General features: G+C 40.8%; 1 protein-coding gene across 9 annotated transcripts; it reads left to right on the plus strand.

The window, feature by feature from the left end:
- Positions 1–124: 124 nt before the first annotated feature.
- Positions 125–8,645, plus strand: TCF24 (transcription factor 24). 9 transcript variants are annotated; one of them, XM_083517622.1, is made up of 6 exons: positions 140–242; positions 650–716; positions 3,863–3,958; positions 4,956–5,032; positions 5,916–6,301; positions 8,516–8,645. In XM_083517622.1, exons 5-6 carry the CDS (start codon positions 5,930–5,932, stop codon positions 8,627–8,629), a joined length of 486 nt encoding a protein of 161 aa, XP_083373748.1. In that variant the 5' UTR covers positions 140–242; positions 650–716; positions 3,863–3,958; positions 4,956–5,032; positions 5,916–5,929; the 3' UTR covers positions 8,630–8,645. The 9 variants fall into 9 exon arrangements, with proteins under 9 accessions (XP_083373746.1, XP_083373748.1, XP_083373747.1 ...); XM_083517621.1 differs by lacking the exon at positions 4,956–5,032 and adding an exon at positions 5,133–5,204; XM_083517626.1 differs by lacking the exons at positions 140–242; positions 4,956–5,032 and adding exons at positions 253–561; positions 5,133–5,204.
- Positions 8,646–13,049: the final 4,404 nt, after the last annotated feature.

The following is a 13,049-nucleotide window of genomic DNA, read 5'->3' on the forward strand; positions in this document are numbered from 1 at the left end:
GCAGCTGCTTTGCCGCTAGGCAGCAGCCCCGCTCTCGGTCGGAAGGCGCCTCGGCCCCCTGCAGGGGAAAGAGGTCGAGCTCGCCAGGAAGGACAGGGGGCGATGCGAGAGGAGGAGCAGCAGCAGGAGGAGGCGGAGGAGCCCCTCGGAAGTCTATAAGAGAGACGCGCTTCTCCCCTCCCAGCCTGGACTACATCGCTACTGGCCGGCCAGGCGCCTCTCTGCTCACCCCAGAAGACCAAGTAAGTGCTTTCCTATGTAACTTTCTGCTCTCTCTATCTCAGTAACGGACAATTGTGCTGTTTTGTTATATTTCCTCTGGTTCTGTATTTGCGTGCAGTCTCATTTATTGTTAGAACCCAGTCACTGGGAAATCAAGCCCGAAACGGTTTCCTCAAAAAGTGCTGCTTTAGAGATGCATCTTGGTGGTCTGTCTGCCCTTTGAACATGTTCTCTTGGAAGTTGCCTCAGTAACTTCCCTGGGAATAAAAGTTACCCTGCAAATCGAGAGAAGCGGGCTCGCTCAGCTTTGGCGAACTCCGCAGGCTCAACAACAAGCAGGTAATTTTAAATTGGATTGGCTAGCTCTCCCTAATCATCTTGCCATTATACTCAGGAGGGATTGAAAGTGATATTTGTTTCCTTGCAGGATTGTGCGCGAAGTCTTGCCGCTATTGATTCGTGTCGGGAGTTATTCTAGGCTCAACTGAAGAAAGGTGCGAATTTGTGGGCTTTCGGAATAGGGAATATCTCGATCTCTTAGAAGCTCCTGGCTTTTCCGATGCGAAATCAGTCAGCTGCTGTTTTTTCAGTGCCGGAAAGTCAAAATGTGTAGTTGTAAGAAAGCAATTTGCGTTACAGATGTGGTGTATAAGAATGAATACTTTTCGATGTTCCAACGGTTTGAATAAAAACAGATATATATATGTATATGTGTGTATATATATATATATATATATATATATATATATATATATATATATATATATAGATGGAATGTATTACAGAACCTTTCATCCCGATCTTAAAAATAGAAGTTATTTGTGTGTATTGAGGATCAAGCCATTCATCAGCCACAAATTGACCTCAAACCTCAAGAAAGTGAGAGTGGGGAAAGGCATATTTACATCCGGCTGCCCAATAAAGTAGTGAAAATCACACTGATGCTTGGGGAAATTGTTGTACCTAGAACATTGAATGGGAAATTCTGCACTACTTTTTCTTCCCTTGCAGTCCTATAAACATCTGCTCATAAGTAGCAGGAATTTAGTTCAACGGGGCATGCTCCTAAGTAAACAATGCTGCATACTAGCTTTATCCTTTTAGGTTTAATTTTTGTAATAAAAATACTTGGGCGGCAATGCTAAATTTAGTGCTTTCTTGGCTTTAAGCCTCATTCAAATAAGACTTCCAAATAATAAAATTTTTGATTGCTGAATTTATTTGCTAATAAGTCCTACTGATTTTCCCCTACTCTTTGTTCAAATAAATGTTAAGAATGGGAAGGTGGCAGTAATACTGTTCATTACTCCCTAAACATCTCTGTTCATTTCTCCCAGTTAACTGATGTTACAGCCAAAGTGGTGTCTGAAGAGATCCTAAAAGCCCAATAAGGCACTACCTAGAATCCTTCTGTATCATCAAACATTTTTCAAATTCCTCAAGTGTAAAAGAGTTTAAGGGAATCCTCAGCTGTTCGCTTACAGTGTATTTGTTGGATGCTAACTAATATAATTTACTTGTTGGAATCCTGGACCAGGAAAGGAAATGTACACATTCTATAGCAGTTCAATGGGCACCGAATATTTACTGAGCATTCAAGCAAATTAATTTAAAAAACAACTATTGACAAAACAAATCAAAAGCAAAGGAGCTAAAACCTGAAAGGGAAAATATTGGGGGCATACTAAAACAAATGACAGGCAATTAAAATGCACTGATTCCTTCCAAATCGGTTATAGGAATACACTTAATTTTGGAATGCCACCCCTGGAAGTTTGGGGACCACCTTGACTGGTTTTCACTCTTGACTACTTGCAAGTCTATCTTTAGGATCTTGTTAAAAAGATACTGATGCAGATTTGCACTAAGGAAAATAAATGCATATGGGTTATAAACTGCAGGTGACACATGATGCACTAAATATCCCATATAGATTTTGATCAGTTATTTCCCTACATGTGTATAAATAATGTTTATGGGAGTTTCTGTGCCTCTTTTAGAAGCGATTTTTCTGTCTACTGTAAGAGGAAAACTGTCACCACAGAAACTGCAAATTAGTCTGTGCCTGTAAATTTTTCTGTGTGAACAGGAACACAGGAAACTGCCTTAAACCAAGTCAGACCATTGGTCTACCTAGCTCAGCGTTTTCTACCCTGACAGGCAATAGCATTTCATGGTTTCAGACCACAGACATTCCCAGCCCTACCTGGAGATGTCAGGGAGTAAACCTGGGATCTTCTGCATGGAAAGCATTTTGGCAGACACAACATTAAAATTACACACTACTACATTTTAGACATTCCCTGCAATGTATGTTTCCTATTTCCTTTACATTCTGTCCCTTAGATTGTAAGCCTGATGGCAGGGGCTGTGTTGTTTTTTGATACCTTGTTCAGCTCCTTGAAAACATTAGGCTCTAAATGTTAAATAATAATAATAATAATAATAATAATAATAATAATAATAATAATAATAATATCAGTAGTTTTGTTGTTTTTGACGACAGTCTGCTGCAATGACAGCATTCAGTTTTTTTAAAAAAAAACTTAACAATTGCAACAGTACAAAAATAAGAATCAGACGCATTCATCACCCTAAGTTTTTGCAAAATACTTGAATGGAACAGGGAAAGATTCTGAAACTAGGGGAAACCTTTGAGATGGGAATACGGTTCTTCCAGTGGTCCCGATCCTGTTCTCACCATAGGCATAGAATGTGTGTTAGGCTCGTTCCCCCTCCATTCATTTTTCCACTTGAAGCCCCTTCCCTATGTCCCATTGATGAGTTGCTGTTAAACCCCTGCAGAAACACCCTTCCACCCCAATCACACACTATATACAATGAAGTGCAAGACTGAGCATCAAAATAAATTTTTGCCTGGGATAGCAGAACAGTTTGATTCAGCCCTGTTAAGAACTGGGTTTCCTTTTGCAAACTGGTCCCTGGGTTTGCTACTAACCCAACTAGATAGATAGATAGATCTAATTTATAAGACTCCTAGAAATATACTAGATTCAATAAATACATAATATATACATGTACAAGGAGCACAATCTCCTCAAACCCATTGCCAATGAAATCTGTAGGACTGAAGTATACAGCTGAAGTATACAGTCCCTCTGATTTCTGTAATAATTTATGCTTGCTGATTGTGTGTACATGCAGACAACTGTATATATACTCAAAAGAGCTAATCGGAAGCACAAAACTGTTCATCCTCCCCTTTGTATCTCAGCCTTTTGCATATATACTTCAAAAAGCAACTCCTGCAGGTCAGAAGACCTTCCAGAGGAGCTTCTCTTGCAATGCAAAGCTTTGTGGAAGGAAATGAAAATGGGCAAAAGCTTCAGCATTTGCACTAAAGCATTTTAGGTATGTGTCTAGAAGTCTTTGGATGTTGGCCAATGTACCGTATATGCAAACACATATACATAGATATTCCAGGTATTTCTATGACTGTACACAATGGCCATGACTGAAAGAACCACACACCTAATTTTGAGTACCCAAGTGGCACAGTATGCACCCAAATGGCAAGGTGCTGTTTACAGAAGGGGGGAAATCCAGAGGATCTCATTCACAGATGCAAACCAACGTTACGATCATTTGCTCTTTTATCCTGACAAAAACACATTAAAAGGTCCCCAGAAGCTGTCTGCGGACAAACGCCGGCTCCCTTGGCCTATAGAGCGAGATGAGCGCACAACCCCAGAGTCGTCCGCGACTGGACCTAATGGTCAGGAGTACCTTTACCTTTTTTTAATTTGTAAATTAGTGTAAATTGGAAATTACAAATCTCTTTTCAGTTTGTTTACTGTAACATATATTCAGTAAAAGCACTTTATTTTAAGGGTCCTGAATTGCAATCCTTCTCAATCAGAATTTTCAAGCAGTATTTCATGTTACATAACATCATCTCATTTATGCAATTAAATAAGTAACTTTATTGTTACCAATGATTTCCAAAGTGGTGATATTTCAGTTACGTTGAATAAAAACAATTTCTCTTCAAAGTTATAGAAGTCATTCCAATGAAAACCTTGCCGAATAGAATTTATTGCCATTCGTTATTTAATTACCAGAATCTTTTGTGAAACAATACAAAACAAAATACTTAGGGAACAATCCACCCCCAGCATCCACCAGCCCAGAGGAAATAGGGTGTGGATCTTTCTGCCAAATGTTTATATTTTAAAAGGAAAGAGGAGATTGAACTAAAGTTTATTTTCTACTGGAATATTAAAAAAGAAAGAATGAATATTTAACCTCTGGAAGAAGTGTATTTTTTTTTATTCTAAAAGGACAACCCATTTATTACCCACGTAGTAGAGTCAGATTCTGTGTAATTTGATTTTTCACACTTAATATAATAAGATATTATTTACAGAATGCAGAATTGGGCTCTGGACATAGTTTTAGGGGTGGTTTTTATTTAAGGAGAAATCCATCTGTTGAGCAAATATAATATAAGCTGTGTGATGCTGGCCCCACCATTAGGCAGAGTGAGGAAACTGTCTCAGATTTTATGAAAGGGCAGAAAATTCTGAGTTATTTAATATTTTTATTGTATTTTAATTACTTTCTTCCTTGGGAGTTGGGTGCCAAAATAACTTGTCCAGCCTTTGTCATTACACAATTTGACTTGGGGAAGAGTACTATGTGCTGTTCAGCTCAGTCAACAAAATATCTGCCATTTCTGTAGATAACTTTATTGGGCACCCTTAATGTTTAAGGTCACAGTATGTTGGTGCAAAAGCGGAAATTAATTCATTGAGTGAGAACACTGTTCAGAGAATGCAATTCTAAGCATGTGAGTAAATTCTAAACTTGTAAGTTTGACTGGTGTTCCGCCTAAACGTATACTTTTAAAGTTACCTGCTTCTGATTGCCTCCTATTTTATTGCTCTCAGGTCAGCCACTGTTTTCTGAAAGTCTTTTAGAACTGCCTGAACTCTGTACATGACCACAGTTCTTGGTCACAGGTGATGTGAATGCCATTAGGCAGTTGAATGTGCATGCATACTCATACCCTTCAACATTTCTCCGGTGAAAATAGAGACAGCCAATTCCATAACGATTTTACTATTTATACCCCATGTATCTTACTGGGTTGCCCCAGCACTCTGGACAGCTTCCAACATATATAAAAACACAATAGAACATGAAACATTTAAAAAATCCCTATACCTATGCCTTTAGATGGCTCGGGGATTGAATAACTCTATACCCTACAACATTTCTACAATGAAAATGGGGACATCCTAAGGAAAAGTGGGACATTTTGGAATCAAATCAGAAACTGGGATGGCTTCTCTAAATCAGGTATGTCCCTGGAAAATAGGGACACTGGAGGGTCAGCATACGCCATCCGTTTCCCTCCCACCCACACTTCCTCCACATGGCCCCGGGTGCTGCCAACCCACGCTACACCACTGCCTAAAACTAGTGGCCAACCATGCAGATTGTACTCAAGAATTACAAAATCAGTTCTATACCGATTTAATGAACTGTCTGTTATGAGCTGTGTTCCCTGAAAACACTGATAAAAGCGAAAAACAAATTGTACGTCCAAGGTGTTGCCGTAATACTAAAAAAAATCATCAGGTCAGAATGTAATGATGACAACATTAAAAATACGTAACTATGATCGTCCTCTGAAGTACTTGGAAAGTAAGTGTTGTTGTTGGCTGCAGGTTCATCTCCACCAATGGACTATAGAAATGTATCGGAGAACTGCAAGGAGCTCACTGCGCCCTGCTCTAACTCCAGCTCTCTGCCAGCCAGTGTGTCTGGCACAGATTCTTCAGCTGGTCAACGAACTGCAATAGCCTTGGGGAGGCCAGCAGCTGCAAACGCCGCCCGAGAGCGCAGTCGAGTGCAGACTCTGCGCCATGCTTTTCTGGAGCTGCAGAGAACCCTGCCCTCTGTGCCACCTGACACCAAGCTCTCCAAGTTGGACGTGCTGCTCCTGGCCACTACCTACATTGCTCACCTTACCCGCAGCTTGCAGGATGAAGAAGAGTTGCCCGGAGAGGGCTTGGGCACGCTGAGAGGGGATGGCTATCTGCACCCAGTTAAGGTAAGCAATGCAAAACAAAGGGGTTTTCTTTTACTAGGCCGAATCAAGGAAGAGCATGAAAGCTTTTGTTATTTGTTATTAAATTTGTCAGCTGCTTTATCTTGTCCAGGGCAACCCAAATCAGCTTACAACCAACCAAACAGACAGACAAAAAGCCCCAAGTACATCCATTAAAACCAAGAGAAAATTGAAATGCATTAAAAACATCCCGCCCACTTCTAAAAGGCCAACGGCCTGGTTATAAAGGAAAGTTTTTGCTTGGCACCAGATGTCTAATGATGGTGCCAGGCAAGCCTCCTTGGGGGAGAGCCTTCCACAAATGGGGAGCCACCACAGAAAAGGCCTGTTCTCATGTTGCCACCCTCTGGGTGCTTTTTTGAGGGGCGCACAAAGAAGGGCCTCAGATGACGATTGCAGGGTCTAGGTCGGTTCATATGGGAAGAGGCGGTCTTTGAGGTATTGCAGTCCTGCACCATTTAAGACTTTTAAGTAAAAATCAGCACTTTGAATTGGGCTCAGAAACTAATTGGCAGCCAGCGCAGTCAGGCCAGGATTGGCGTTTTATGCTCAAACTGCCTTGCAACCTGGCTGCTGAATTCTGCACCAACTGAAGTTTCCAGACTGACTTCAGAGGCAGCCCTGGGCACTCCAGTAATCTAACCTAGAGGTTATCAAAGCATAGATGATAGAAGTTAGGATATCCCTGTCCAGAGAGTGATGTAGCTGCACCACCATCCAAGCTGCTACAAGGCACTCACAAGGCACTCACCACCACCAAGGCCACCTGAGCCTCAAGCAATAGAAATGGATACAGACATCCTAAGCTGCGTGGCTGCTCCTTCAGAGGGAATGAAATAGGGTTTCTATATTTCAAACAGACAGAAATGTTGTTGAGCTTTTTTTACCCAAAGTTGGCTTTTGGGGCAAAATGGCAAAAAAGCCATTTTTGAGCTATTTGTATGGGAAAATGGCAAAAGCAGCACCGCCAACATGGGCTGCCATACGCCCGAATTTTCCAGGACATTTGTCTGGTTTCCACCCGGACACTGCTGCCGACAGCAGTGTTCCGGATATGGGAAAATCCAGACGTATGGCAACACTTGCAGATGTAAAGGAGAAGTAGAACTCTTTGTCAGATAGAACTGAAAGAAGTCATCTTTTTAGTTCAGTGGAATCAAGAAAATGCCTCTCATTTACTTTGCGTTAAAGCAGTGCTTGCTCCTCCTGGCTACTGGCTCTTTAATTAGTAATTTCCTGAACTGGTTCCCACTTGGCTTAGTTCAGGAAACTGCTAATTTAAAGGGCTGGTAATCAGAAAAAACAGGCAAACTATTACTGTAAGCAGCTCTTCACTTATTTGTTTCCTGTACTCATTCTATTCACTAGTGGTATTAAATTGGCCCTTGCTCATTAAAAAATACATATTCTAACATGCCACCCCAGTCTCCATGAGCCGTGTGAAACTCCAGGAAATGCAGGTGCACCTTAACTCGGGATCTGTGTTTCCTTTTTGACCAATGAGGCACAGCGGAGATTGTGGTGTCTTTATGATATATGGTTTATTTACACATATGTACAACCTGAACCTAGGTGGAGGGTCTCACAGCATTGGCACCCTAACAGGTCCTTCCTTCTTCCATAGCCAGAGCCTTGCTCTCAAATGGTCAGCAAGCCTCATGCCCTGCCCTCTCTCTAGTTTATATCCCTGATAACTGTAACCCACAGGTCTACCCCCTTTTATCCCCTGAGGGATGAAAGAGGCATTCAGTTTATTCACTATTGAACACAGTGGATTACTACTATCAAGGCACAGATCTGTAAACTACAGATACCTGCACTCGTGTGTGTGTGTGTGTGTGTGTGTGTCTTCAGTATACAGTCGTACCTTGGATCTCAAACGCCTTGGCTCCTGAACAAATTGGCTCCCGAATGATCGAAACCCGGAAATGAATGTTCCAGTTTGCAAATGTTCTTTTGGAAGCTGAACGTGCGATGGGGCTTCTGTGGCTTCCGATAGGCTGCAGGAGCTTCCCGCAGCCCATCAGAAGCCACACTTTGGTTTTTGAACATTTTGGAAGTCGAATGGACTTCCAGAACGGATTCTCTTCAACTTCCAAGGTACAGCTGTAGTTTCATTCATCTCTTTTGTTTCAGAAAGCATGACACCTAAGCAGTACTAATCTATTGTGTACTTTTGTATACATTGTCTTCTAGAAATGGCCAATGCGATCAAGGCTATACATTGGAGCTACAGGGCAGTTTTTGAGTCACTCAGCGCAAACAGAAAACACAAATCAAGGAGAAACTTCAAAAAATTCACAAATGTAATGCTATGTTTTTATATTGAATGCTGTGTATTTATTATGCTGGATATATTTAAATTAAAACACTTCTTCCAGCAACTATGACCCTCCTCCCAATTGTATCTGACACCATTTGAAGTAGGTGGACAAGCTGAATTTGAAGGTAGTCACACATTCCTTTAGGTTGCTTTCTTTATGTCCAGAAGCAGTCTATTTGGGTGAGCAGTGCATTATGGTCCTCCTGCCGCAAACAACTGCCACGATTTCTGAAGTAGCAAAATGTACACGCGTTGTACACATGATACCAACTGAGATTCATGAACTCCTGGCGAATGTAACATTATTTGAGTCAACAAGCAATCCATCCCATTTGTGAAGGAAATGGCTGAATGTAATGTGTGAGCTGACCCAATAGACAACTTGCAAGCATTAAAGCAACAAGGTTCGTGATTAACATAAGAATTATGGACTATCGCAATGAAGGGATTCATTCTGAACATATCCCTCAAGAAACACAGGTGTGCATTCTTCTGGCTGTTCACATGCATCCAAGCTTTTAAGAACTTAAACAGAGCTTTGCTGGATCAGCGATCCATCTATTCCAATGTCCTGTTTCCAAAAATGACTGCACAGATTGTCTCACGAAGTGCACAAGCATGACATCAAAGCAACAGCCCTCCGCCATTGTTTGTGACCACATCTGGTATTCATAGGGTTCTTGAGCATGGAGGATCTATTTTGCAATTGTGGCTAATGGCCACTGATAGATCTGTGTGTGTGTCTGTGTGTTTATATAAAACATCTATAGAGTTTACAGTGTAGTCTGGCTGATCTTGTAAAGAAGGAGCTTAAAAAGCAGATCTGTGTTTATATGAACTTTGGATATGAATTTCTGTGTTGCATCTTAAGTGTGTAGAATTAAGATGCTTCTGCAATAAAATATAATTTCAATAAGCTGCAAATATTAATTAACCATAAAATGCAAACTTTCAAATCAAATATCTTTAATACGGTCAATGACCAACAAGCAAATGCAAACTTTTTACACTATGAAGTTTCTATATTGCATATTGAAAATTTAGTATTTTTTTGTTTCATTACAATTTGACCTCACTCTTTACAATTATTTTCACTGTATAATACCTGCCATATTAGGATAATACCAAATGTGGTTGATGAAGTGGGCTCTTTTCCATAAAAATGTATGCTATAATATATCTATTTAAAGTGCCACAAGACTCTTTGTTGCTTTTCTGCAGAGGTCCAAATGACCTTTGGAAGCATCTACTGTTCAAGAGCCTTTTCTCAGATGAATTTATTTGCCTCTTTTCACTGATAAAATGAATGTGTGTTAATAGTCAAGTGAGAACATTACAGTAAACAAAAACAAAACCACAATGTAAGCAGCTTTGTGTATGGAATCTAGCAATATTATGGGTGTTGTAATATAATTTATTATTTGTGTTTGCTTTACGGTCTGAACTGCATTAATGTTTGAGGGGAAAGCTTACCGTACTTCTATACTGCAACATGTGTACATGTTTTTTAGCTTGATCTGTTCATTCCAGAAAACAGAGCTTGCATGCTCATCTAGTTCAGCTAAAATATTTGCAGCATGTAAGCAAAGTGGTTATAAGATAAGTGCAGTAGAGGTTCACCTAGTTATCTTCTCTTATTGTATATGTTATACATGATTTTACAGAATTTTAATATTTATATTAAATACTTTAAAAACTGCTATGATTTGTCAGAATCAAAGAAATGAAACTGTTCCGCAAGAAGCCAAAAATAAAATAAAATGCATTTAAGAGGAATATTTGGGAAATTCCTTTGTGGTACAGGAGTTAAGAATGTTATCATGTCTTATAATATTAGGATTTTCTTTAAAATAATAATGATGACAACTGATTAGCCTTTGACTCAGCCATCGCTATGGCTTATTCCGGAACCATTCCAGCTACCATTTCCATGCTTTAACTGAAAAATGTGACTTGCAGGCACACAGTCTCTGTAGAGGAATAATTCCTCCCCATATTTAACAGTACGTTTTCTAAGCACTAGTACTTTATAAAACTGAACACTTCCTTTGTTATTGACATCATTCAGTTATTTCAAGAAAGACCATTCAGCAAGACCTGTGCATTTTTACTCAGAATACCTGGTTTCAGTTTTACTTATTCTAGTTGGTATGTGTGCATAGGACTAAGGCCTAAAATGCTTGAACCCTGGTGTGACTCCTCACTTCCAGCATAGCTTTCCCTCCACCCCCATACTAATATCGAAAAAGGAGCCTGCCCCTGCCATTTAATCCCAGCCTCAAAGCCTCACGAGAGCCGTTTCTGTGGGCCTTCTAGGCATAATGGCACAAGCGCATCTCCTGTGCATTGGTGCTGGGTAATTCTGGCCCGTTCCTCAGTTCTCACAGAAACATCTTCCATCAAAATGCATGTGCGTCTCATGATCTGGAATACACACCTCATGATTTTTTGGCATGTGGGCATACAAAAATGTATACATTTATAGCTAACCAATCCATAATTTGGAACAAGTTGTGACTTTAATCTCATTTTTTTTCTTCATGTGATTCCCCAATCTCATTTTTCTCTTAATTTGAGTCCCCCTCCCATCTGCCCCAAGCCTTTACTTTGCACAAAGACTGCTCTGTTCCATGTGGTCTCTAAGGGAGCAAATGGAGATTGACATAGAATATATTAACACAGAAAATGTTTTAACTAGAGGGTATACTATTGTAATTACAGCTTATAAACATGAACCCAAAAGCGCATTGTATATAATATTTTAAATGTTTTGATTATATATGTGTATGTTTTTATTTATTTATATTTTGGGTGTGTTTCCCTTTGTCTGCTCTGTTGGCAGGGATCTGTTTTATTTAATCTTGTACAGCAGCATCTCAAATGAGGCTGCTATATAAACAATAAGCCACCCCATGGAGTGGGAGCAGCACCAGATAAAATTATGGGGGAGCACAGAATATGCAAAGTACATGGGCGTAGCCAGGATTTTTAGGGAGGGGGAGGCCTTTTGTTGGGGGGGCAGAACCTCAGCTATGTATTTTTATTGATTTAGAGGGGCAGTTGCCCCTCCCTGCCCCCTCACGGCTATGTCCATGGCAAAGTATTTTTGGGGTGGTAAGTTGAGTGTCTTACATATTGAAACAAAATTTAAAAAATCCTTCCAGTAGCACCTTAGAGACCAACTAAGTTCGTTATTGGTATGAGCTTTCATGTGCATGCACACTTCTTCAGATACTTACGTACTGAAGGAAGGAAAAATAACATTAATATATTAATGGCAAGAGTCTAGCAACAGGGGAAGGCAAGTGAGGTGGGGGAGACCTGGGAGAGCTCCTTATGGGGGGCACTTGTCCACCTTTGGTGCACCCCATGTTAGAGCACACACTTTTCCATGACGTGGAAGTGTGGTACCAGTCTTGTAGCCCCTTAAAGCCTTAACACGTTTATTAAGACAGGGTAGTCCATTAAAGGTTATGCCGTTATAAATGTGTCAGACCCTCCGAATGTTCCTGTTTTCCAGGGACAGTCCTGGATTTTCCCAGATAATCTCGTCTCGGTTTCTGATTGTCCCGCTTTTCCTTAGGATGTCCCTATTTTCATTGGAAAAATGTTGGAGGGTATGGAGTTATCCTGCCCCAAGCCATTTGAAGGCAAGTTAAGTTTTTTAAATGTTTTCTTCTATTTTTATATGTTGGAAGCCGCCTAGAGTGACTGGGGCAACCCAGTCAGATGGGTAGGGTATAACAGTAAAATTATTATTATGGAATAAAGGTAAAGGGACCCCGACCATTAGGTCCAGTCGTGACCGACTCTGGGGTTGCAGTGCTCATCTCGCTTTATTGGCCAAGAGAGCCGGCGTACATCTTCCGGGTCATGTGGCCAGCATGACTAAGCCGCTTCTGGGAGCAGTACCTATTTTATTTACTTGCACTTTGACGTGCTTTCGATCTGCTAGGTGGGCAGGAGATTATTATAGAATAGGGTGTCCCTATTTTCATCGGGGAAATGTTGGAGGGCATGACGTTAGTCTTAAAGGTGCCACAAGACTTTTTTTTTTAATTCTTGTCTTTACTGCCACCACTTTGGAAATCAGAGAAAAGCTATAGCTGATCTCTTCTTCCACCGCGAGAGGGTGCGAGATTCAAAACCCAAAATCTCTGGCGCGCAACCAGAATGGATTCTCCCCCCCCTCCCGCCTCCCCGCCCCCGAAAAAAAAACCTTTTCGCACGTCTCTGGCAAAAAAAAAAAAGCACTTGCCCTGTTGCCTTTTGGGTTAGCCAAGGTGATGAAATGTTGGACTCCAACTCCCGTCAGCCTCAGCAAGCCCGGCCCAACTGTCAGGGGGATGATGGGAAGTGTAGTCCAGCAACGAAACTAACTTGTCGGCGCCACCTCGCCCGGAAAAG

This window comes from Podarcis liolepis (genome assembly GCF_965112155.1).
Source record: "Podarcis liolepis genome assembly, chromosome: 8".
Lineage (NCBI taxonomy): Eukaryota > Metazoa > Chordata > Lepidosauria > Squamata > Lacertidae > Podarcis > Podarcis liolepis.